The sequence below is a fragment of the Epithele typhae genome (assembly GCF_022376455.1).
Source record: "Epithele typhae strain CBS 203.58 chromosome Unknown BXZ73scaffold_64, whole genome shotgun sequence".
Classification (NCBI taxonomy): domain Eukaryota; kingdom Fungi; phylum Basidiomycota; class Agaricomycetes; order Polyporales; family Epitheliaceae; genus Epithele; species Epithele typhae.
Genome location: NW_025954255.1, coordinates 121,156 through 144,823, shown reverse-complemented (window position 1 = coordinate 144,823; position 23,668 = coordinate 121,156). Strand labels below are relative to the sequence as shown.

At 58.9% G+C, this 23,668-nt stretch overlaps 9 protein-coding genes across 9 annotated transcripts; 4 read left to right on the top strand and 5 right to left on the bottom strand.

Annotated features, from left to right (window-relative positions):
* Positions 1-3,420: 3,420 nt before the first annotated feature.
* BXZ73DRAFT_92277 (uncharacterized protein) lies at positions 3,421-4,099 on the top strand (the record flags this gene model as incomplete). Its single annotated transcript, XM_048026304.1, has 3 exons — positions 3,421-3,483; positions 3,594-3,650; positions 3,680-4,099. 3 exons carry the CDS (start codon positions 3,421-3,423, stop codon positions 4,097-4,099), a joined length of 540 nt encoding a protein of 179 aa, XP_047873825.1.
* Positions 4,100-5,361: 1,262 nt separating this feature from the next.
* BXZ73DRAFT_53092 (uncharacterized protein) lies at positions 5,362-7,113 on the bottom strand (the record flags this gene model as incomplete). Its single annotated transcript, XM_048020938.1, has 2 exons — positions 5,362-6,464; positions 6,510-7,113. Coding segments are annotated over 2 exons (1,707 nt in total), but the record flags the coding sequence as incomplete, so codon positions are not given.
* A 712-nt stretch (positions 7,114-7,825) lies between these two features.
* BXZ73DRAFT_53065 (uncharacterized protein) lies at positions 7,826-9,332 on the bottom strand (the record flags this gene model as incomplete). The annotated part of the gene is made up of 6 exons (XM_048020928.1): positions 7,826-8,144; positions 8,193-8,561; positions 8,625-8,728; positions 8,793-8,931; positions 8,992-9,036; positions 9,097-9,332. 6 exons carry the CDS (start codon positions 9,330-9,332, stop codon positions 7,826-7,828), a joined length of 1,212 nt encoding a protein of 403 aa, XP_047873823.1.
* Positions 9,333-9,816: 484 nt separating this feature from the next.
* BXZ73DRAFT_105346 (uncharacterized protein) lies at positions 9,817-10,677 on the top strand (the record flags this gene model as incomplete). The annotated part of the gene is made up of 3 exons (XM_048016217.1): positions 9,817-10,065; positions 10,132-10,614; positions 10,666-10,677. The coding sequence occupies 3 exons, from the start codon at positions 9,817-9,819 to the stop codon at positions 10,675-10,677; spliced, it is 744 nt and encodes a 247-aa protein (XP_047873822.1).
* Positions 10,678-11,551: 874 nt separating this feature from the next.
* BXZ73DRAFT_92276 (GroES-like protein) lies at positions 11,552-12,912 on the bottom strand (the record flags this gene model as incomplete). Its single annotated transcript, XM_048026303.1, has 8 exons — positions 11,552-11,799; positions 11,858-12,023; positions 12,083-12,168; positions 12,231-12,337; positions 12,402-12,577; positions 12,604-12,641; positions 12,699-12,801; positions 12,865-12,912. 8 exons carry the CDS (start codon positions 12,910-12,912, stop codon positions 11,552-11,554), a joined length of 972 nt encoding a protein of 323 aa, XP_047873821.1.
* An 869-nt stretch (positions 12,913-13,781) lies between these two features.
* Positions 13,782-16,544, top strand: BXZ73DRAFT_92275 (vacuolar sorting protein; the record flags this gene model as incomplete). Its single annotated transcript, XM_048026302.1, has 13 exons — positions 13,782-13,830; positions 14,372-14,418; positions 14,471-14,605; positions 14,654-14,857; positions 14,911-15,053; positions 15,086-15,149; positions 15,200-15,354; positions 15,407-15,663; positions 15,698-15,755; positions 15,788-16,123; positions 16,247-16,274; positions 16,310-16,330; positions 16,434-16,544. The coding sequence occupies 13 exons, from the start codon at positions 13,782-13,784 to the stop codon at positions 16,542-16,544; spliced, it is 1,608 nt and encodes a 535-aa protein (XP_047873820.1).
* Positions 16,545-17,600: 1,056 nt separating this feature from the next.
* BXZ73DRAFT_92274 (uncharacterized protein) lies at positions 17,601-21,070 on the bottom strand (the record flags this gene model as incomplete). Its single annotated transcript, XM_048026301.1, has 12 exons — positions 17,601-17,640; positions 17,743-18,104; positions 18,131-18,192; positions 18,286-18,547; positions 18,602-18,953; positions 19,063-19,191; positions 19,220-19,430; positions 19,472-20,181; positions 20,232-20,384; positions 20,443-20,579; positions 20,633-20,786; positions 20,841-21,070. 12 exons carry the CDS (start codon positions 21,068-21,070, stop codon positions 17,601-17,603), a joined length of 2,802 nt encoding a protein of 933 aa, XP_047873819.1.
* A 332-nt stretch (positions 21,071-21,402) lies between these two features.
* On the bottom strand, positions 21,403-22,348 carry BXZ73DRAFT_92273 (uncharacterized protein; the record flags this gene model as incomplete). The annotated part of the gene is made up of 4 exons (XM_048026300.1): positions 21,403-21,652; positions 21,706-21,922; positions 21,990-22,129; positions 22,185-22,348. 4 exons carry the CDS (start codon positions 22,346-22,348, stop codon positions 21,403-21,405), a joined length of 771 nt encoding a protein of 256 aa, XP_047873818.1.
* Positions 22,349-22,844: 496 nt separating this feature from the next.
* On the top strand, positions 22,845-23,601 carry BXZ73DRAFT_105341 (uncharacterized protein; the record flags this gene model as incomplete). Its single annotated transcript, XM_048016216.1, has 5 exons — positions 22,845-22,919; positions 22,973-23,102; positions 23,166-23,320; positions 23,368-23,471; positions 23,535-23,601. 5 exons carry the CDS (start codon positions 22,845-22,847, stop codon positions 23,599-23,601), a joined length of 531 nt encoding a protein of 176 aa, XP_047873817.1.
* Between the last annotated feature and the right edge of the window lie 67 nt (positions 23,602-23,668).

The window sequence follows — 23,668 nt, the reverse complement described above, 5'->3', positions numbered from 1 at the left end:
AGCCCCCCACACATCCCGTCTTCAACCCACCGACCTTCGTCTCTCTGCATGCACCGTCCTGCGCATTGTAAGCTAGACCCATTGTGTTATTAAATATCACCGCCGGGGTCGCCTCGCTTGCTCCACCTTCCATGGGAATCGTATGAAACGCGGGGTACAGCTGACTCCGTATACTGCGTACTAAACGTGCTGGCGACTCAGCCGAACGGCCTCCTAATCTATACAGCCCGTCGTCCTTTGCACCAGTTTGTACCCAATACAGGTCGTTCTATCAACGAACCACAGCATACACCCGATGGCCAGGAAGGCCTCATAGAGATGGTAGGAGGGTACCATGCCTCCCCTGCCTTGTCGCAACAGTCAAAAATCAATCAGCCAAACACCGTCGCCTACTGTCATGAGAACGTTCACTTCACGCAGATCCCCGCCGCGCTAAGCCGCTGCACCGCGAGTGACCTCCTCACCCACTACCAAGTCCAGATACACCCTTGCTGTACTGAGACATGCAGACATCGTTGCTCAATGTCGTCGCGCGTGCGGTGAACACTGTTCTGCTTGGGTAGTGAGGTTTACCGTGCCGTATCAAAGCAGAGTGCAACTATCTCGCTACTACCGTCGAAAGGGGTGCGCTTTTTTATCGATTTCATTCTGGAATACGGTATTTGACACGTTGGCATGTCAGGCAGTGACTTGGCGATTATTGCTGCCGTGCGCCACTGCTTGTTACATATGTTTCCTCATATGTATCTCGGGCTCCCCGGTGCCGCCTTCACCGACCGTATCCGTTGACCGACCTCATCGACCTCACTCCCGGACCGTGCAATCTATCACTAGGTCGCCACGTCATGATCATTACGGCCTAGTCCCACTTCTGGGCAGTAGATACTCTACCAGCTGGTACCAAGCTGAACTTGAATTCGTGCTGCCTCTCCTCGCGCGCTTCACACATCCCGTGGACTCCCGAGTGCCGCCGACTTGGGCGCCGCAAAGAGTGGTCAAGGATGCGACAGATCCGGACGAAGTGAGAAAGGATACAAATGTATCGAGTGAGGAAGCTCGTCGAACAGTGGGATCCTGAGAAGGCTACATGCAGTGCATGCTGTTACCTGGATGTACAATGAAATATTTGAAGACGCTAGAAGCGTACGTGGTGCCTGAGCAGTATTATGCCAGGTTCTCTGGAGAGGGAATGGCTGTGCGTGACTGTCTGTTGGAAGCATTTGCGCGTGCAGGGGCCGCACGCGCGACGTACGCGACCTCCGAATCGGACTCGGCTGGCCCGCATATGACGGCGCGCTCCTTGAGCGTCTCGCCCGACCGAGCTTGGATGTCCTCCACCGACAGGCACTGCCCACCTCTCTGTCCGCTACGACCACCACCTCCTTGTTCTGTCCATCTCTCTCTCCCCACTATCCATCTCTCTCCCCGCTTCTCCACGCTCGATTCCTGCAGATGGCCTCTCCCGGGTCTTGGCGCGACCCGACGTCCTACTACCAGCACCCAGCGTTGTATCCGCAAACCCCGACGTCTCCACCCGTGAATTCGACCCACCCCTACCCCGCCACCCAGCCGCGCGTACATCCATATGCTGCCGTAGCCCATCCGTATGCTGCCGTAGCCGCCCCACAAAGCCCTCCCTTTTACCCCTCCGCCGCGCACGGGTTCGGGCACGCCGCCGTCCCTGGCTTCTACAGCCCCGCCCTCCCCCAGCACCACCCCGCCCTCCCGCCAATAACACCTGAGGCTCCCGCCTTCCCCCAGCCACGCCCCGGGCTGCCCCTGAGCCTCGTCCCTGGCCGCGCGTCGGCGACGAACATCCCCAACCGCGCGAGCTCCGGCGATTACTTCTTCGCGCAGGCCTCACCCACGTTTCCCCCACCGCGGCACGCTCAGACCGCGCCCGTACCCCTCTGCCGCGCAAGCCGCACTTCGACATGCCCCCATTGCCACCGAAGCCACTTATGTCCTCGCCGCCGCCGTCAGGGTCAACCTCGCCCCACCTGCCCCACCGTTCCACCGCGCGAGCAGCGGCGCGCCTCAGCCTTACCCCCCGCCGTTTGCATCGCCGGAGCCTGTCCCGTCTACGCTGGCCCCTCCGCACCCGCATGCGGAGGAGGAGGAGGAGGACGCGTATGAGAATGAGGATGTGCTAATGCGCGTGCTCGAGCTGTCCGCGCAAGAGTCGCGCAACACGGAGCCGACGGAGGAGGATCTAATCGCGCGGGCGGTGGAGGAGTCGCTGAAGTTGAGCGAACAGCGGGCACTGCAGGACACGGCGTGGGCATCCTCCCCGGAGCAGAAGGCGGCGCTAGCTCTGCCCGATGTCGATGCGCCCCCGCCTTCTTTTCGACCGTCGTCCTCATCAGTGTATTCCGGGTCAAGCGGGTACGAGAAGTATCAGCCACCGCGGATGTCTCAGCAGATCTCGGACGATGAGGCCTCGCACGGCAGCTTGCAGAAGAAGAAGAGCGGCTATTTGACGAAGATCAGCGCCAGGAGGAAAAGGAGGCGCAGTCGTCCCCGCCGCCCTCCGTCCACTCGCACGCGCAACACTCGCGCTCGGCTTCATTATCCTCACGCTCGTCGCCTCCACCTGCACCCCCACCGCCGTCTTTCCCACACCCGTACCAGCAGAGCCGGCAGCGGCTCCGGACGCCGCAGATGCGCCAGAACTGGTGGCCCCTCCCCACCACAATACGATGCGATGTTCTCATCGCCCCCGCCGACATCGTCATTCTACAACACTGCGATCTCGGGGCGTTTCCCTCAACCGCAGCTCGCGCCTCCGGTTGCAGCAGCTCTTCTCAGAGAACACGGACTGGGATCAGCCGGTCGGATGGCCGTCGCGCTTGTCCCCTCTGGGCCGGAGCGTGTCTGACAAGCCGCTTCCGCCGAAGAGCCCCACGTCCAGCATTGATCGACAGTCGCTCCTGCGGTCGCAATCACTCCGTGAGACGGACCCTGCCCCCAAGCGTCTTCGTCGTCATCTTCGTTGCTCGGGGCCTCGGCGTCTGGAGGGCGACGGCTTTCCACGGCCTCATCGATGCTGGGGTCGATAGAAGAGACGAACGGGAACACGCCGGCGGCCAACGGTCGTGGTAGCCCTTCGGGTAGCAGCTGTGTTGACATCGTGTCAAGCACCAGTACCTCGACCCCGAGCTGCTAGCTGGATTGTGTAAGTGTTCGCTTCCGGACATGTCGGAGCGTGGTGGTTTGAATAGTTCGCTTATCTCCTTTGACTCCAGCGTTTGGGTTTGGTTCGCCTCCCATTACGTCCTCCCTCAAACCGTTCACAGGGACGGTCCCTAACTTGGTTGCGCTGCCGTACGGCGTGCTCCCCCATTTCACATCAGTGCGCCCAGCTGGCGACACATGTTGAGGCTCATGGCCCGTCTCAGCGGCTCACGGATGGAGCCTACGATGGAGTCGCTGGCAATTGTCAAGACAGAGATGAAGCTACGGGTTGTCATCTCGTTCGTCAAGGTATGTGCTTCATCTCCGTGATGGCGACATCGGGCCTGTCTGACTGACTTCCGTCTTGCGTTGTCTCATTGATTCACGCGTTCTTCACGGACTGTCGACTGGGTTGACAGGTGCATCACTCGTCGCCCATCTGGCACACTGTCTTGTACATTACCATAGACCATCCAGTCCCTGCAATGCGCCGATGGCCCACAAGTACAAGAACAGCGACACCAGCACCCTACCCTGGTCTTACACGCTCTCTCAGCTTCCCGCGTTCCTCCGAGACGGCGCCGACTCTCCGCTATCCAAGTTCTACACCGTCCCAAATACCCCAGACCTACCATATCCCTCGCTGCCGGTATCGTTCCCGAACCTCGCGACATACCTGGCGAGCGCGCTCGAGGTCGCGCGGGACGCGATGGGCGACTCCTCGAGTGGCGTTCGACGACTTGCCAAGGCGGTCGACCAGTTCTACCCGAACGACCGCGTCGTCCTCGATGACGGGCCAGAGTCGCGTGGGATGCGCCAGCGGCTGAAGAACCTGGTCGGCATGGGCGGCAAGCCGCAGCGGGACCGGAACGCGGAGATGTATGAGCTCGTGACGCCGTTCGTCGCGGACGAGCACGGACACTAGCGCTCTTGCCTTCCCACAGCATACATCCACCGGCTGCGACCCTGGTCTACTGGCGACGGCGACTTCTATCTCCGCTCTTGACTGACGCACGCGTGGCGTCGACCACACTATCTGATCCATAGTGCGCCCACTGCGGACTGTTGCGACTGGTCTCATCACTGCCGACATGGCATCCAACCAGACGTTGGATGCCAGGCATGTTATATTGTCGCTCCGTGGCCATCGCGTTGTACAAGCCATCTTGGGTCTTCATTTATGCTGGCTCCGGTGCCGCGCTCGCGCAGGAAGATACACATTCACATACAAACAGCTCACCTTCGCGTCACCCCTTCCGCATTCGCCATCTACGTGCGCTCTGTATCGCTAATCCTGCTCGTCTATTCCCGTGTATCATTGGTCCTACCTAGTTATCCGGCTATTCCTCTGCACACGGAGTATCGCCCGCCACGCTGCTGTCCACGCCTCTAATGTCGCGCCATGCTGTCCAGCTCCGTATGCTGTACGTATTTATCGCCGCACCGTACAGTATACATTATAATAACGCTCCCTAGTGACATGCTCAAGTATCCAATACCTCCCCCCGCATTCGGCGTCACCCCACCACCCTTGAGCTTGCACGCTGCGGTCCGTGGAGCACGCCTGCGATCTCTCGCGCGATTTTGTCGGACCCGGAACCCGTGGGCGCTCCCGCGAAAGATGCGGTGTGCTCGCGCCGCCTATGTACGCATCGGTCAACATCACGCCTCGGAAGCCGAAGTTTCAACGGTGGGCGGGGCGGGTCTCGAGCTGGAGCTGCGGCCGCCCGGCGGGCGAAACGCGATGGGGAGGGGCATGAGGCTGCAGGTTGCTGCCATGCGGCGTTGGTCGTGTCTGTCGTGTACACAGCTGTTCAACGTTCAGTACTAGTGAGAAGCAGTGTACTTGGAGATGGGGCGGTTCTCCGTTTCACTGCTACCGAGAAGGGGTTCCGGGTCTTTTTGGTCGAAGGAGGCGCGTCCTACCGTTGCGTACGAGTGCGTGTTGTATAGTAGTTCGTGGGTGTGTTTCAGGTACCTAGTTCCACACGAGTCACGATCTGCCTACAACAACTGCTAGGACCAGGACGTACTAATCAACGGGGTGGAACGAGGCATGAATCAATACAGACACGATTGCCTATGGGTACAGTCTTTTTCGAAGTATACCATCGAGTCGCTCGGACCAGATAAATCTGTCTATTGCTCTGAGCAGGGGGGAATAGTAGACCTAGCCGTCATCTCGTTCTAAGTCACGGGCAGAGGTACCTGGCAAGAGAATATAGTAAATGACAAGGCCATCGAACGTTGTGAAAGCATAGACTTACTTTGGAAACAGCGTCGCTGATTTCTTGAGGAAGGGTCGCGTAGACTTTCAGCAGACGCAAGTTCGCTGTAGTCGATGCCATAGCACCCGGGGTGCGCACTGCGGTCGAGCGCTCTCAACAGTGCTCCTACGCTGAGGTCGTCGAAGCTGCCCCCTGGAGCGCGTGTGTTGCGGCTGATCTCCGTGTGAGCCAGGGTGAGCCTCTCCCGCATCCACGCCGAGGTCGCTGGCCGGAGAGCTGACGGTGAGCCGTCGACATCTGGGGAGCCAAGGGTAGTGCGGTCGAGCGCGCTCAACCACGGCGCCGAGGTCGCTGGGTGGAGAGCTGGCGCCACGTCTGGGGAGCCAAGGGTAGTGGTATCGGGCAAGAACTGGGATCGAGCGGCCAGGATACTTGCGCATGCGGCATTAGCACACGCTTCATGGTACTCGAGCAAGCGGCAGTACGCTAGTGCGGGGGTGCGTTCCATGTTCGCGGAGTATGAGTATGATGTCTCGAGCCATGACCCCTCGACGCTCTTTCGGAGTGTATCCTGCACAATGCCAGGGTCCGCGCCTTGCGATATCGCCTCGAAGTAGGCACTAACCGGTCGACGGACAGCCCAGCCGTCGCTGTAACGTTTCTTGGCGAGCACCGATATGCGGGTCATTTTGAGCTTGTCCGCTTCGACGATGACAGTGACTGACTCTTCGAGGCCCATGTCGACGTTTTCCCCGTAGCAGAGGAGAAGTAAGGGGGACAGTGTCTGTGACGGGATGTCCAAAGCCAAGCAGGGAAGTGAGGAGGACGGGTCAATGTCGGATCCCTGTTGTGTGTGGTGTTTCGACAGCACCGACGCTACGCGAGCTGAGAGAATGGGGGAGTTTTGGGCCAGCGCGAGCTGGTGCGCCTTGAACTGTACGCCTTCTGCAGATTCTACTATGATGTCGTGAGGAGGAAACGCTGGTCCCACTGCTACCAGTGATGGCTGAGAGAGTTTCTGCGGCACCACGACCGCCTTCTGTTGAATGGCCTGAGAGGTGGCTTCCTTCGCGGTTTTTGGCCTTTTCTTTTTCGCAGGCTTGGGACGATGGCTGAGACAAAACTCCGTATATTTACTTGGCGACCGCAGATAATCCCGAAGACGGAAGAACTGGCCGGCGGTGACTCTATCGAACACATTACCCCCCAAACTCTCCACCATCTTTCTGAGGGCAGGCTCAAAGAAAGGGGAAGTCGAGGCATGGTCAGGGGAGAGTTTCTTGATCTCCTTGGCCGCGCATCGGGCAACGTCCTGCAGCCCCGTTCGACAGGCGACGGCCCATACGCGGAGAGGATGGGCGGGGACGAGGGCTAGAAGCATCCGAGAGAGGAGGGTGACGGGCCATTCCATGACGTACTTCTGTGCGCCCTCGAGCACCGGGACGATCTCCTCCAACGACACCAGGTCCGGCTTGTTCACCGGGTAGCACAGCAGCAACAGCATTCGGAGGGTTTTGCTGTCTTCTGACACGTGGACAATGGGAATCGCATTCGCTCCATTGCCGTTTGCATCGATGGGGGCGATCGGCTGGGGGAGGGAGAACATGTCCTCGAAGAAAGGAGATGCCTCGGCGAGGATACTTCGGCGGACACGGAAGTCAACGCGATCGACAGTGCGGAGTATGGTGTCTGCAGAAGCCTTGTTGAACGGTGCCTCGGCGTCCGTGAGAGGATAGGAGACGGTGGAAGGGGAATATTTGCAGGATCCTCAGGCATGGCATCCATGATGAAGTACTGGTTGTGGGCATCGTAGCGCCTCTACCGCCCTTGGCGTCAAACGGGCGCTGCTCTGCTCTACTACCACGACCCTTCCGCCGATGTTCTGCACACGACATTTTGTTATGAAGTTACAAGCACGTCGTCGCGCAGAAACACCTGCTACCAAATCCACACTTCGACTTGGCCATCTCAGTGCGCTATTCAAGCATTTTTCGGTGGTGTAAGTATACTACCACCCCACCCGGAGAGAACGCCAACGGGAAAAAGCGCGCTCCAATTCAGAGCGAACAAAAAGGATATGCTGCTGCTGCCGCAACTCAAATTGCAGATGGTGGTGCGAGGAAGAAAAAGAGAAAGAAAGAACGAGCTATCATCGGAGATGTCCTCATCACTTGTGTATCAGGAGCAGCTTCGGATCTTCATCACTTCGGGTCGCCTTGACTTTCGAGACTGCACGGTACAGGTGGGAACTCGTCGCATTCAAAACTCATCGCACCCAGTCAAATTCAGGTATATGATACATGCCTGGCAAACGGGGGCGCACGGCCTGAGCGAGCACATTGTAAACATGGATTGGGTGGCAGATCGTGTCATTACCGAGTCCAAGAGCTCCAGATATCTTTCCCGCAAGTATCCAGTGCCGCTCAGTCGTAACTCTTCCACATGTCCCAAATCACCAGCCGCTCCGCTGCCTCTTTCCGCCTCTGCTTCAGGTACCGCTCCTCGGGTACCTCGTACAAGATCCACTGCGGTGCCGGGCTCAGCGTGTCTCCCTCGTCTCCCTCGCGGGGACCGTCCGTGCTGTAGACCGCAGACGCGAGGTGGCCGGCGAGCATCTTGCACGGGGGGTGTCCCCCGATATTGACATCGACGGTCGAGTAGCCGACGGGGATATAGTTGAACAACATGTTGGGGTACTCCACTCCGTCGAGGACGTAGACGCCCCGGCGCGCGTGCATGACGCTCCCCGTCGTGCCCCACCGCGCCAAGGCGGTCGCCCACGGCAGCCACTTGCCCCGCGCGCGCACGATCACGCTCCCCGCCGTGCTCGGCGGCGCCGCAGCGGCTGTCCTCGACAGCCACTTGCCCTCCGCGTTCCAGACGCAGAACGCGGTGATCCACCCGCTGATCTTGTCGATGCCGCACGTGCGGTCGTCGTGCAGGATGATGTGGCTCCAGAACGCGCGGTCGACCTCGCCGTCGAACGCTTTGACGAACTTGCGGAGGACGGGCCGGAGGAGCTCGGCCCACCGCGCGGGCTCGTCACCGAGCTCAGGGAGACGGTCGAGACGGGCGAGCAGCGACGCCCAGTCTCGGCGCTCGCCCAGCAGAGTGACCGAGGGCAGTCCGCAGGTTTCCCCTGCGCCGAATTCGAAGTATCTGTGGAGGGGTTTGCGCTTCAGCGCTCCGGACGCCGTGTTACGTGCTGGATTGTGTACGTACTTCGCCAGGGTAGACACGAGCAAGACGGAGCATATGATCCTGTCTTGCGCCGTGGAAGTGGTGAAGTCGGGGCGTGTCCATTCCACGAACGTCTTGTCCACGACCTGATCAAACGACAGAATCATTAGTTAGAGAAGAAGCCGTGGGAGGAAGCCCCGGGAAACGTACATTCTCATCGAGTAGCTCCGAGAACTTCACGGCCATGGCCCCAAAATCCATTCCGACCTGCTCTAGATCGACGAATAGTTCCTTCTTGCCTTGGTGAGCCACGAAGTACTGGCGCAGCTCTTCGGCGTGTGCGTTGACACTTTGGAAGGAAAAAGTCAGACTTTTCACGCCTGTAAAGCGATGCCGCCGGTACACGCACTAGAAGCCAAGCTGCACAAGAACGGCAATCCACACGTCATCCGGGCTATGTGCGAGCAATTGTGGGAAAGAGGGTTCGATGACATGCTAGCAGTGAGGGGCGTACCGGAGAACGAGATGATGGTGCTGGCCGTATGCCTCAACCACAGTTGAGACGAAGCCGTTCCTGCGAGGAATGAGGTCACGCAGGCTTTCGCTCGACAAACTAGACTGCAAGGTTTTCCCGCATTCCGGCCACTCGGTTGGACACGCCTTCAATATGAAGGAATCAGCCCCAGTCAAACCGGTGCACGGCCGCACGGGGTTGGCGTGATGACGAGCGACTTTAAATGTGACGGGCATGGAAAGTGAATGTAGGTGTCAGAAAGACGACGGGGGGGAGAGGACACGGTCAAGCGTCCCTCGAAGCGCACCTTATAGTCGTCTATCGTCGAACTTCCACGGATGACAGAACCTAACAAGGCGAACTACGTTCATGTCTCTACGAACTGTATAGCTCGATATTGTGCCTTGCCTGATGTGCGATAGCGTACAAAATGATGTCGAGTTTGGGGACTCGGCTTCCGAGCTGAGTGTTCGCCGTCCAGCTGCGTCGCACTGGAACGGTGGGCACACGCCCACGAAACGACGAGGGGGTAGACCGACGGAGACGAGCTTAGAACGACGAGGAATATCAAGAGCAGTCGCGGAGTCGAACGAAGAACCGCCGGGTGAGACCGCGTCCGGGCCGGTGAGCTGCCCGGCTGCGCCGGATCGAGCCGGAGCCCTCAAGCCGAGGCCACTCAGTACTCAGTGCTGCCAGTGCTTTCTATCTACCCAACCCGAGATGAACGTCGCCAATTCCACCCACGAGCTTCATTTCCCCAACAGCGGCCACGAAACCGGCAGCGGCATCGGCGCTTCTATGGGGGCAGACACTCCTCGTGCTCTATCGACGCCTCCGAAGTTGACCTCCGACTGTGCCTCTCCTCCCGAGAGTGACGACGAGTCCGATTCCTCTGAGGACGTGGACTTTGACATGCCGCTTGGAGTATCTTGCAACGAGAGACCCGCCTTCCAGGCACTCCACCAGGCAGTGCGTTCATACCCTCATATCCAATATTTATCTCTTTCGGTGTCCTGAGCTACCATCTTTGTATAGCGCAAAGAACGTTTGCTCGAGATGTTCCCGCCCCAAAAACGGCTTCGTCGCTCCAATGTATTATATGATGGCAACTACGACCCCCCTCTCTGGCGATTTGGTTTCGCCTTCAAACATGAGGTCGCGCTCCAGTACGCTACGGATCATCAGCTCAAGGTCTCAATGAGAAAGGAGGGGCCCACATTCGCGGAGGCCCTCGTTGGCGCAGGAGAGACACGATTGGCGTCGTTAACGGCGCTTGCTTTCATCTCCATGAAATACCACCTCAGCCGGAAATGCGGTTTCGTCTTGGATTTTGCGCAGGTATTCTCGCGTGAGCACAGTAATATCATCTACCTGTGGACCAACTACGACTTCGACGAACGGTCACGGTTCTGCCGCGAGTACGACTTCGTGCTCGACACCCTCCAAGAAGCATTTAGGCCGTATCCTGGAGCGGTTGCTGAAGCATTGTGGTACCTCGACATACAGGATGACTGTCTGGTGCGCTCGTCGTCTGTCTTTTTGATCAGCGGGAGCTCACACTAGGAACAGGCAACCATGTAGCGTATCCATTCCAGCAGTGACCTCTACGTGTCGTTTGGTCATGGGTGTTGTTGAGTCACTCATCTGCATATATCTAACGGGGTCCGCTATGGACCAGGATGATACTATACATCCCGTTCATGATGAGGTCCGCGACGGACCGGTCACCTGGCACTGGATGTGGACCCTTCAGGAGGGGGCGTACTGGAATTTGTTGTACAACTCGAGTTTCCAAATTTGCAGCTCGTGGTCACAAGAACGTGATAGCCCTCTTGAGTAAAAAGCCCTTTAACATCACCGTCCCAAGCCCACTGCTGGGCGCACGGACGAATCATGGACCCTCATCGACATCCGGCCTAGTTCGTGAGAAGGATTCCCAGCTGCTCCGCTTTCAGCCGCAGACCCTTGGCGAGCAACGTCAGTATTGATCTGTGCGCTCGCCGTCATGAGCAGAGATAGTATACAAGGACTTTAGACATGAGAGGACTCCGTGAGACTGCTTTGTCGTACATTCTGTGGATGAGGCTTGGGAGCATCACTCTGCCTGCTACATACAGGATCCAACTAACGGCCCAGTGCATCATCTGCAAAATCGAAGTCAGCGAGGAGGCCACAAATATGCACCTAGTGACTAGTCCCAACAAATCGGAACCCGGCGGCTTCGTGTAAGCTCCTAATGATGGTCGACCGTCGAGCCTATGCTCGAACGCCCAGTGTGTGTGACTTGAGGCAAACTCGAGCAGGTATGCGTCCGTGAGATCTGGGAAGTCAATTTGAACACAGCACGCCAGAGCCTCGTTCCAACCGCCCTCATAGGCATAGAGATGTCGTTGTATCGTCTCCTAGTAGGCTAAGACAACTTATACGCAGCACGCCTGTCACTCCAGTGAAAAGTTCACAAGCGGTACACGATCTTCTCTGCGCTCACCTTTCCCTCCCGCATATATTGCAGGCCGTCAGCGAGCCCATCAAGCCCACCGTCCCATGCCTTGATTGGGAGTGACTTGACGGCCCCGCTCTTCACAAGCCCCGGAACCTTTTTGGGGAACGAAATCATGTGCGCGCGGTCCTCCTCGGAGACGGGGAAGTGCATCGTGCCTGCGAATGTGGACTCGCGGCCGAGGGACGTGTAGATGAGCGTGGCTAGAGCACCGTCAGCCGCCAACCTCCTCGGTAACCGATAGCGATTTTGGGCACGCACGCTTGAAGGCGACGTCGGCGCGCCGCGTCGCCTCAGGGACCGGGGAGGAGACGAGGACGACCTCGCCGCCCGCGGGGCCCATCGACTCGGCGCAGATCCGCTGCGGGTCTCTCTCGGAGATGGTGTCGACCGCCTTCGCGAGGGTGCCGCCGGTCGCGGCCTTGACCTGCTCGACCATGTCCAGGGCGCGGTAGTCGAACACCGCAGACGCGCCCAGGACTTGACGAGCCCGAAGTTCCGAGGGGAGGCGGTCGCGACGACCTTGTAGCCCGTGAGGTCCGCGAGGCGTACGGTACACTGTCCGATGGCGGCTGGGGTGGAAGGCAGGAGTGAGTGCAAACTGCGGCTTCTCACCCGTGGCTGCACAACGCACTGCTACCACCGTACACGAAGACCCACTCCTTTTTGTCGGTATTGGAGGGAGGCTCGACGAGCCCGAGACGGATGGGGTGGAAGAGTGCCTGCGCCGCGGTCCAGAACCTGACGAAGTGAGATTTGTCAGAGCCGATGTTAAGGTTGAGTCGCGACGCGCGAAGATACTCACGCGAGGCCAATCGTCGCCGCCTCCTCGTGGGAGGACACGCCTTCAGGAATAGGCCAGACGAGGTCCGCGGGAGTCTTGACGTACTCCGCGAACGCGCCCTCGTTGGCAAAGGTTGAGCCGTGGACGAAGCCCGCAACCTGTTGTCCGACCGAGAGGGTCTTGACGGCACTGCCGACCTTGACGACGGTGCCGGAGAAGTCACACCCGAGGAAGAGCCGGGGATAGCCGCAGAGTCAATGTCTGTTGGTAGGGAAAGGTTACACCAAGATGAAGATGAGGTGATTCGGAACAGCGTACGTTTCCAGTCGGTGGGGTTGAGTGCGACTGCCACCGTCTTGACGAGGATATCGTTGTCGCCCACTGGGGGAATGGGGTGCGACTTGATGGAAAATTTATGCCCCTACGAGCGGAAGGACAAGTGTGAAGATGCAGTGGAAAATGGCTTAGTGTCAGACGGGCATACCTCCTCAATGACTGCAGCCTTCATAGTGGTGGGGATAGTAGAGGTCATGGTACGTGTTTGGTCCATGGAGAGTCGGGTGGATGGGTACCGGTGTGTGACGGCGAATTCGCTGTCTTTTGTAGGACACTCAGTGGGGCCGGGGGGTGGTATGCTTACAGGCGAACTTAAATAAGAATCACATCACTAAAACAGAGGAGGATTGAACAGGCGATGGTCTCCGATGACCCGTGCGCCTGGTAAGCCGATCCCCGGTGATTAGTGCGCCTGGCAAGCCCGACCATATGCCGACTGTAGGTTGACCATAGCCCGTTCATACGCAGGCCACAGGGCCACGGCCCGGGAGCTGTCACTGAGCCGGGACGAGTCGGTGCTCACGTTCTTCAGCGTGGTGCGTGGCACTTGCAAGTTCGACTCTCAGCCTGCAGAATTGCTAATTGCTCCGTGAGCATCAGGTCATCGCCCTTTGTCGCTCGGCGACAACACTCACGGCTATGATGTCGCCAAGGTGTATGGAGCGTCAAGGAAGGGATCGTTTGCGCCAAATGTCTCCGACCCTGGAATAACGTTCTATAGCAAGAGCGGGGATGTTCATCTGCTTGAGGCGAGCCGTGAAAGTGCATGACAGTATTTGGTGTTTACCTATCAGAACATAGGGCTTTGTTTCCGCCTCCTGAACATATGCTGCAAGATCGGGTTGCATATAGTATCCTGGCCGGGCTTACTAGTCAGGTTGTCCTTCGGGAGACAAGGGTAGCCTCGTCCGTGTCCACGCATACAGTCGAAAATGAAACCGAATTCGACATCGTTGGTCTGGAGCCGGGTTATGAAGGAAGTGTGAGGCGATAGATGGGGCGACCTTTCAAGCTTCAAGTCCGTTACTTGGACGGAGTGTAGGGCGGGTTCCTGAAAAGCTATGAATGGCGTCACGGCCTTCCGATGAGCGGACGTCCCATGTGCCAAACACCAGTAGACCCTAAGCCATCCGTTGGGAAGGAAAAGTGACGAGAGAGTGTCGATATCTGCGGAGAGGACAACAGAACCGATTCTAGCGAGCTAAGGGTCGGCAGCAGCGTTGGCGTCGACAGCCATGGTGGGTGGGGGTGTTCATTGGGACGTATTTCGCTGTTATGGGCAAGCGAAGGCCCTCCGTGAAAGTTGCTGTGTCCATGAAAAGTTAGAGCCGCTTGCCTCAATACAAGTGGGGCACGCACCACATATATACACGGCGGACATAGTCCCATGGGCGCAGAGCAGACGAAGAGTAGAGCTGAGAGTGAGATGATGGAGGTGGAAGAGGAGCGGACGCCGGATGAGCGGACCGCGCATGCTCGACCGTTTCCTCCGGAGCGCTCGCCCTCTGCCACAGCTCGGCCTTGCACCGTCTTCCGCTCACCCACCATACACCACTACATCATGGAAACTGGCAGGAAGTGTCAGCCGTCTCTCAGTCGTCTTGTAAGCACAGTTCATTCTCTTGGCTTCGCTGTCGGCTACATGTGTGCGGAAGCCCAGCTTCGAGCTCGTGAATTCGTCGAGCTGCATGAACAGGTCCAGGTGCGAAATATGCACATGAACTTTGTATTCCTATCTGAAGGTCGTGATGCAGACGAGCGTGAACTTGCTCGATTCACTGGAGGGGTTTCTGTCGACCTTCCAGAAAGACCTGTCCGCCGTCTCTGGTCAGATCTCCAACTTGCAGGACAGGAGTAAAGACATCGACAACCGGCTAAAGAGTCGCAGAGTGAGTGTTAATTATCACAGGCCAGCACCCCTCTGACCCTTGGCGCAGAAAATAGAGAAGCCGCTGTCGAATCTTATAGCGGACCTGTCTATACCCCCCGCTCTCGCAACACTCATTCTCGACACCCGCGTCGATGACACCTGGATACCCGCAATCGTGGAGTTTCAAAGGAGACTGGATATGCTCAAGTTCAGAGTCCGGGTCAAGGCCGCGAGAGACATGTCGGAAGTAGCAGAGGGCTTACGGATAGTGGTGAGTGCCTTCACGGTTTGTACGCGGTCGTGTGGTGCCGATCACTCGCACAGGCGGCCACCAAGCTGCGAACATTCTTCCTGTCCATGCTGGAGCCCATTCGTTCTAGCATGACCACGAACCTCCAAGTCCTGCAGATGTCGGTGTGGATGAAGTACCGGCCGCTGTTCGTGTTCCTCCAAGACACGCGGCCAACGTCGCGAATGAGGTGCAGCGGACGTACATCAGCACAGTGCGAACGTTCTATGAGACTGGCTTCCGGAGATATCTGCGAGGACTTGGTTGGGTCAAGGTGAGCACTGAACCATGCAAGCGCTAGCCACTTTCCTGAAAGGCCTGCAGGCAAGAGTGGTGGAGAAGGCGGAACCCATCACCAGCGGCATTGATGTACCGCAAACGCCAGGTCACGACCCCGGTCGACTTGCGTACGCGAAAGTGGACGGACCGAGTGTGACCATGGCATACGTGGCCGAGGACAAGAACTGCGTATGTTTGCTGTGTTTACGACACGGATGCACGCTGAATGAGCGACGTTGCATGCACAGAAAGAACCGCTAGAGTCGTACTACGCTCTGCGTTACTTGTCCTCATGGACAACGCCACTGCAGAATACACATTCATCACCACGTTCTTCGCAAGTGAGCCCCACGAGCCCCTTCCAACCAAGAGCGGTCCTGGCACACCGGCCATGTCTCCTCCGGTGTTGTCTCCCACCCGTGGAGAATTCGAAGAGCTCAGATCGGACCAGGCTCGGAGATTGGCAGCGAGTACATGTCTCCACGCCAGCGGTGCTCAGCATATCCGGAGTGCTGGGCGCTGCGTTCCAAGACGGCGTCGCAGGTCCTACGAAGGAGGAGCAGACCGCGTTGAACGCGCTGTGGAAACAAGCACTCGACCCGTGCTCGACTACGTCCAGACGTTTATCCAAAGCTCGCTTGATCCTCCCCCACCCGCTATCCCACTCCTCACCACCATTCGTCTGACCGAAGACATGGCCACGGAAGTGCAGCGGCGTGGATGTGGCCCGCTGGAGACCTTCATTTTCGCGCTCCGAATCAAGATGTGGCCCGCGTTCCAGAAACTCATGGCCGAGCACATCGACGCGCTCCGGAAGCTCGGAGAGAGTGCAGCCACAGGAGGGTACTTCCGCCGAGGCACAACGACAACGAACGAAGCGGTGGCGGTGGTGTGCCGACGCTACGTTGTGCTCTTCAACGCGTTTATTGCACTCACAGACCAGTCCGAAGAAACGATGATATTCGCAAAGTGTGTACCGCGCCCCACGCGTTCCATCGTTGTTTATGTGCGCTGACTCCCAACTTCTCCTGGGGGTGTTCATCTCCCTCGGTAGCCTGCTCCGTCTGCGCCAGGAGCTCGGAAACTCATCAGCGTCCACACGGACAAGCTGCCGGACCTGGTCGGAAAGGCGTCGGCGCAGTCAAATTCTTCGAGCTGCTTCTCCAGGGCTTGAGTGTGAGCGTCCCGCGCCCCTTCTCCGGCCGCCTTCTGTCATATTACCTCTCGCCGCTCCGCGTGTTTTCCTCCGTCGTTCCATTCTGATCATCGCCCTTGACAGAACGGCCCCCGACCGACAAGTCACCCGAAGGCGCAGAGCGAACTCGCGTACTGGCGCGAGCGCGACGAAGAGTGCCGCCGGCGGGTGGTCTCCACCCACGGTCGCCGCTAGTCTCTGCGCTGGTAGCCCTCCGCGTAACTGCGCGCAGCACGCTAGGCCCGCCGACCGTGCGACCCAGATGGCGGACACGAAGCGGAGAACAAGGAGGACTCGGGCGGCAGGGGCGGGATGGAGCCGCCATTGAGCGCCGGCGACGGTCACGGAGGCGGTTTAGGATGTCCGTGAGCTTGGGGACGTAATCGGAGCCTTTGCGAGGTTGTGGGTGCCACTCCGAGGCTCCGAGGCCGCCCCTCGCCCCTTCAAATTCCATGCGCCGCGCACGGTGCCGCGTATCAGCCACCCCTCGTGTACGTGGTCCCGTCAACGCCATCACCGCGCCCCGTCGCTCTCGCGGTCGTGTACGTCTTTGTACGTTCTGTATACCCGCGCCGTGCTGTGGCACGGCCACGGCCCTAACGACTCCGAATCCACGGATCGCATCCGCTACTTCCCACAAAATCCAATATTCCGTCCGCCGGTCTGATGTAGAACCTCGAGCGCAGCCGTTATGCGCAACTGTTCTGCCGTCGTCTGTCGCGGGCAGTCATCGCGACATGTCGTGCGCTGGTGTTTGGCGACACTCGAACCGCCTCTCCGCGATCCTGGTCGTGCGCATGCCTTTCGCCGTCCACGCAACGTGCACGCGGCGCGCAGGCACGACGTGCTCGTTTACATAATTGCGAGGAATCGACCACAGGGGACACGCCTCGGACCTCGGACTCCCGACGGATCGCGGGAAAGGATGTGATCAGTGATTACTCGAATGTCTCTGTTTGAGTGCGAGCAGGTGCGAGCTACGTAGCGATAGGGCAGGGCCATGCCAGGGTCGGAAAACACGAGTAACGGCTATAACATAATTAGCTGTCGACAGAGTGACAGACGCTCCAGCCCAAGAAGCGGATAGATATACTGCAGTGTACGGTAAGGGTAAGACGTCCGTAAAAAGGGGGTATTAGAGTGTGCGTGCGGGAGACGACGAGGTGCCGAGCTAGACAAGAGCGGACAATGGGCCGGTCGTGGAGCGGCACATTGGCGCAGCGAGGACCGCACGTACGGCGACGGCTTGCGTTATGTTGCGGTATAAGGTGGCGTGAACGTGGGAGGATTCCTGAGGCCAAAAACCGCATGTCAGACTAACCCATCACACGAGACAATGACGAGGGCAGGGGCGCCCCGAAGCGGCAGGAGGAGACCAGGACCGAGGACGCACCTGGACGTCGTGCGCTGTATGCCCGGGAAGGAAGACTTGAGGACCGCGCTCCCGTTCTGCTTGCCGATCCCGAGTTTGTTGAGCACGTCTTTGACCTCGCCTGGGCGCGGGCGCGCCCGGGTTTGCGCCTGCCCGCGAGAACGCGTCTGCGTGAGCCGCGAGAAGCCGGTCGCGTTGTCGGGAAAGACGCTGGAAGTGTGGTCGAGCGTCGAGATCGACGGCACGCGCGCGCTCGCCGCCGCCGCCGCCGCCAGATTTGGGTTCGACATGGACAGCGACGGGCGGCCCTCCAGCGCCTCACGAAGGTCCGTGACGCCGACACCGGGGCGGCCGGTGCGTGCGAGGGATTGCATCGAAAGGTTCTCGGCATACATGAGCGCGGGCGCACCTTGATCAGGGGCGATAGGCCGTCGCCTGCGAGCGAGTCGAACCGCTGTTTCGTCTCCGTCGCTGTGCAGGGTTCGAGTTTCGGAGAAGACGAGAAGGGACAGGGTGCAGGCGTCAGTGGAACTCGGAATAGCAACGGTAGGGTAAGGGGCTCACATTCATTGAACGCGCCGTGCGCCGTCCAGTCGGATCCGTCCAGTCGGCGGAGCAGGTCTTCCTGTCCAAGGCCTGTGGCCTCACGGACGCTTGCACAGGCCGCGAGTGCTTCCAACAAAGATGTCGAGTTGATGTCCGGAGAGGCCCCGGCGATTTTGAGATCAGCCGGAAAGGAGACCGGTCTCTGGGGTGGAGGCAGGGTGCCAAACTGCCAGTCTGGGAGACTAGGCAGCGGCGGAGCGGGAGATAAAGTTGCCAGTGTCTAGATATGGTTGAGCACCAGATGCACGTTTCATGAACGAGGCCATTAACTCGCCTTCTCTGCCATCTGAGTCACCGCAGAACAGGCCCACACCTTGCCGATAACGAGCCAGGTCCGGGCGACAACTTCTTTGATGCATCGCACCGCGACAGCTGCTCCGCCCTCCAACGATTCGCCCGCCCTGGTGGCGTTTTCAAGCGCGACTAACATGGGAACGCTAGAGAGCAAGCTCCGAACCGGTAGTTGCTCATGGATTGCCGTGAGAATGGCTAGGGCGTGTCCATAATCCGAGAAGCTTGCCGCCAGAATTCCAGAAGGGGGTATCCGGGTTGGTGCGTCCTTGAGCATGCGGAGAACGAGGGATGTGCGTCGAGAACGCGAAGGGAAGTTGGTTGATCGTCGGTCGCTTGGGAATACGCGGCTCGCTCTCCAGATGACATGGGTCGTCCCCGTTAGCAGGGGATGCTCGTTCGGGGGAGGGTGCTGAAGGGGCGTCACGGACACCAAGTTGAGACGACACCAACAGGGCATACGCGTATCCATTGAGCGCATGAAGGAAACGTGTTGTCGAGTCGCCGTAAATTATTGTCTTGAGCGTCTTGGCCTGCTGCGTCGGGCATTCGGCAAGCGGTTTGGCCGACGGACTCCGTCAGCATCAGCCTTGTCTGAAACTTCGGGATCTCGTTGTCGATGTACTCCACAAGCGCCTTGGCGTAGTCCGCCCGTACCACATACTCGCGATCGCAGAGCAGAGAAAGGGTGTCTTGCCACACTTCCGGAGTGACCTTTGTTCGGCGTGACGGACGAAGGTGACCCTCGTTGGATAATCGAGTCTCCAGGCTTGGGAGAATCGGCGTGCCGGTCTTCTTGGGATCATCTTCGCCTCTTTCGAGGCGCCGTGCAAGTCGGCAGCATGAATGAGACCAAGCAGCCCAGTGAGGAGGCATCGTACGGCCTGTATACGCGCTTGCTCTCGGCCGTCCTTCGGCGCGCCCGGGACGCCAGTCGCTTCCACTATGACTAGACGACTGATGAGTTCTCCTGCGAGGTCTTGGATTTGGTCGGCGTAGTAAACATGTGTACCCAGCGATGAGATGCATTCCACCAGCGCAGGCAGTAGAGCGTCCTCCGGCGAAATGGTGATACGGCGAAGAGTGATAGAAATAAGGCTCGCGATGATATCAGATGTCGAGAGGTTCACCAAGGGCGTCGGCGAAGTGAAGACGGTGGTAATCATGGAGGCCAATGTCTGCTGGCGCGGGGTGGGGGTGCGTGCGTCCTGACCTTCCGTCAAGCATTCTACCAGCCGAGTGGGGATACCGTAGCGGTATTGGTACTGCGTCCATTCAGCAGACTTCATGGCGAGCCATTTGCAGTGGGCAATTTGGTCCCATCCACCTTTTGTGTCAAGGGTGTCAAGTCCAGCCTTGATGACCATAGACGCTTGACCGCCGTTTGCGTGACCCAGCAGCGCCGACGCCGCGCGCAGCGAGGTATTCGCGACGTCGCCAGAGGACGGACCGCCTTCACCGTCGACATGAATGTGAATGGATGCTGCTCTCCGTTTTAGCGCGGGCATTGAACGGAACTCATCCAGGATAGGGGAGTTTGGCTGTTCTTTGATATCCAACACTCTGGAGAGCCTGTTAGACGAGCGAAATGACTGCGACGAAGGCTCACATACTCATGGTCGAGCACTGAAATGTCGACTTGGAAGAAGGGGATCAAGAGAGCAGACATGATGACTTCTACCTGTGGCTGGAAGTGCGTGGAGGAATGGTAAAGGGCTTGGGAGTTCACGACGCTGGCCAGTGCTACCAAACCGACGAGCCGCATGCTGAAGTCCACAGAGAAGTTTGAGAATGAGAGCTAAGACGAAGACGGGAGGTACGCACCGATTGCGGGTCTCGTGGTCATTGTGCTCGATGCTGCCCAGTCGCGAGAAGTGCTTCAGACAAGACATATAGTCGTCTGTTGCCTTCAAGTCGATACCGATGATTAGACCATCGGTATATGTTGTCCAAGCAGTGAACTTCAGGGAGGGAAATGAGAATGACATCATGTCGTGTGAGTGGGTGAACGCACCACAGAAGCCGCTCGCGCAGCGACCTCGAGGTCATTTGGGAGCGCAGTCAGAGTCGCATTGACAGACATCAGCAAGGCCGGAGATATCTGAGCCATGTCTCTGCGGCATTCTGAAGCAAGCGCCTTGATGATGGCCAGGGTAATCAGGAGGGCGCTGGAGAAGAAGGCGTCTGCATGTATGCGCCAGACATACGGGAGGAGTGCTTACGAGCGTGAACGTCCATTTCCTTGGGCCGCCTTCTTGCACTCTACCCTCGCGCGTTTCTCCAGCTCCCCGCCGAGCTTGTTGATCTTCCCGGGGCGGTTAGCGGCATAGTAGGTGAGGCGAGAAAGCTCTTGGGAGTTAGGGGAGTATTCGGGGCCAGCGGTGAGGAGGGCGGCAGCAGAAGGATAGCAAGCAGAAACGAGCTGGATGTGGTTGGGGGTCAAGAGATGCATGCGCGAGAGGGTGGGGACGCAGGGGAAAGGAGAGAAGACCGTTGGGGGAAGGAGTGGAGTGACGGAGGCAGCGAGCGAGGCTGAGCCTGTGTGCTGCCTGCGCTAGCTGCGCTGTGCTTGCTCCTGTCGCGCGAGGCGCCCGATATCTGAGCGGGTCCGCGCCCCTCGCACTCGCCGGCCAGCGGCCCTGATCGCCGTCGGCTCCCGACATCCATTCCCCGCGAACCCATTCCCATCCGCCGCGTGCAGTGGGGAAGACCATGATGCACAACACTACTCTACACCTCGTCTATCATTACATTCCTGACTGGCGCCCGCTCAGCGCTCAGCATTCAGTCTGAGCCTCCGTCCTTGTTTGGAGCTGCAGAACGAAACATATCCGCGATTCCCGCCACCGCCGCGCTCTTCACGACTGCATACTCCCTTTCCGGTACCCGGCGTCCCGCAGCGATGCTGTCCGAAACCCATTCCGGCCGCACAACGTGCACAACGGCTTTCGACTTGCTCGTCAAGTGCTTGTGAGTTTTCGTCCCACTCAGCTGTTGGGACGTCAGGACGTGTGTCGCCCCGGATGCTGTCCGCCTGTGTCATCGTGTCAGTAACCCGCTCGCACCACAACACCGAGGGAGACTCACTGTACTTCGCCACCGGCAAGCGCGACGATGCGCTTCATCTCAATGTCCGTTGTATTTTCCAGGTACCCGTTGATGTAGACTCGGACGCCTCTCAGCACCTGTGAAGATGTCTCGGGCAGCTGTTCGGCGAGTTTTCTGTCCCGCGCCTTCATGTAGCGTGCTCCAGGTCCTCTGCCATCCCCTTGCTGATGCCCAGTAGCGGCGGACACGATATGATCTATGGCAGAATTAGCATATGCTCTCCTTCACAAAGCGCAGGCAAACAACGGGCGTTCCCTACGCACCTGTGCGATTGTAGATGTCGGAATGCGTGATGGGGTTTGACTGTCCCCGAGGGTATGTAGGATATGTTTCGTGAGCGCCGAGACGACGCAACCCGGGTCTCCTTTTCTTTTTCCTTTTCTTTCGTATGGGCGCAAGAATCCTGAGGTCTCGCAGAGAAATTAGCCAGCGTCTCCCGGATTGCCTTGAGTTCTTACTTCTCTGTGCGTTTCCTATCTTTCCAGGTTTCGAATCTGCGCTCGTCGGCCTTGCGCACACCGTACGGACTGTATTTGAACTTCTGGCGTTGAGGCAGGCTCTCTTCCTTCCCGGTGGCGGCGGGTGCGGTTGCTGGTTTCTTGGCTGTTACGAATTTGTCCATCACGCCGTCTTGTAGTCGCTGATGCACTAGTGGTGTCTTGACTGCTCTTGAGGCGGATAATGGAGAGCAGGGGGGCAGAAGAGAATGCGATGGTCAAACACTTGCTACTACGAACCTCACAATTGTGAGCCGTGGTAAGGACGCCGTTGTGGTTCGAAACAAAACCAAAACGGGCGCCAGACGTGTTGTTTTGGCGCGCGCAGACAAGCCGCGGTCACGTGCACAGGCCTCCGCCGCGCCTCCGATCCGAGGCATCACCTTGGATTATCCTCGAGCCCTTCGCGGCGGTCAGGTGAGCGTGCATCTGGCCATACGTCTAATGCCTCGTAGACGTCACTGCGAACCCGTCATGGGAGGCCCACACGTCGATTCCTCCGGTCGCCGTATGCGGCGACGGCGTGGCCATACGTGTACCGCGCAGATTCTCCGAGAGGTCGACCATGCATGCATCACTGCGACGAGAGCTCTCTCCGTATATATCCCGACGAGCCCGACCATGGCGTGGCTGCCCCTCTCGCTGACCGACGACGTCGCCGACCCCACCACGACCACGATGCTGCTCTTCGCCGTAGTCTGTACCTCCTCAGCTCCGTCTGGCTCGCCGCCGCGATCCCGTCGTTCGAGGGCCTCACCAGCTGGGACTCCATCGGCAACCTCGTCCCCGGCATGTCCTACCTCCAGGGCCTCGGCCCCTCCGCGACGCACGGCGAAAAGGGCCTCGTCCCGTTCTACATGTCCATCGCCGCGACGCGTGGTAAGTGCCCTCGCTGGCTCCGCCCCCACAGCGTCCCTCATACGACACGACCCGTCGGCGCAGGCAACCCGGGGAACGTGACCCTCTACCGGAACCGCTCCCCGCCGCTCTTCTACGTGCACCAGAACCAGCTCTGGCACTACCACAACGAGAGCGCGATCCTGCCCGTGAACGTGCACAACAGCACGCAGAGCGCGCAGCTCCCGCTCCAGCTCGTCGTCGACCCGAAGCCGCCGGGATCGCGGGCGGCCGCTGGCGCTGGCAGGGCACGATGCTCTTCTACGAGAACGAGCAGCGGACGAACCAGGGGCTCTTCTACTCGTGCGCGGACGTGAACGGGCTCAACGGCCTCTTCCTCTTCCTCCAGAGGTGAGCTCTCCTCGCCCCTCGTGCCATCCCCGGACGTACTAGAAGCTGACCGGAACCGGGCAGCTCAGCTCCGCCTCCGGGGTGCACGCCCTTCACGGTCCACAGCTTCACGAGCAACCGGATGGATTGAGCGGATGGAGCATACACACACCTGTACATCAGTCTGTAACGATATCAAACCACCTTGACGAGACCGA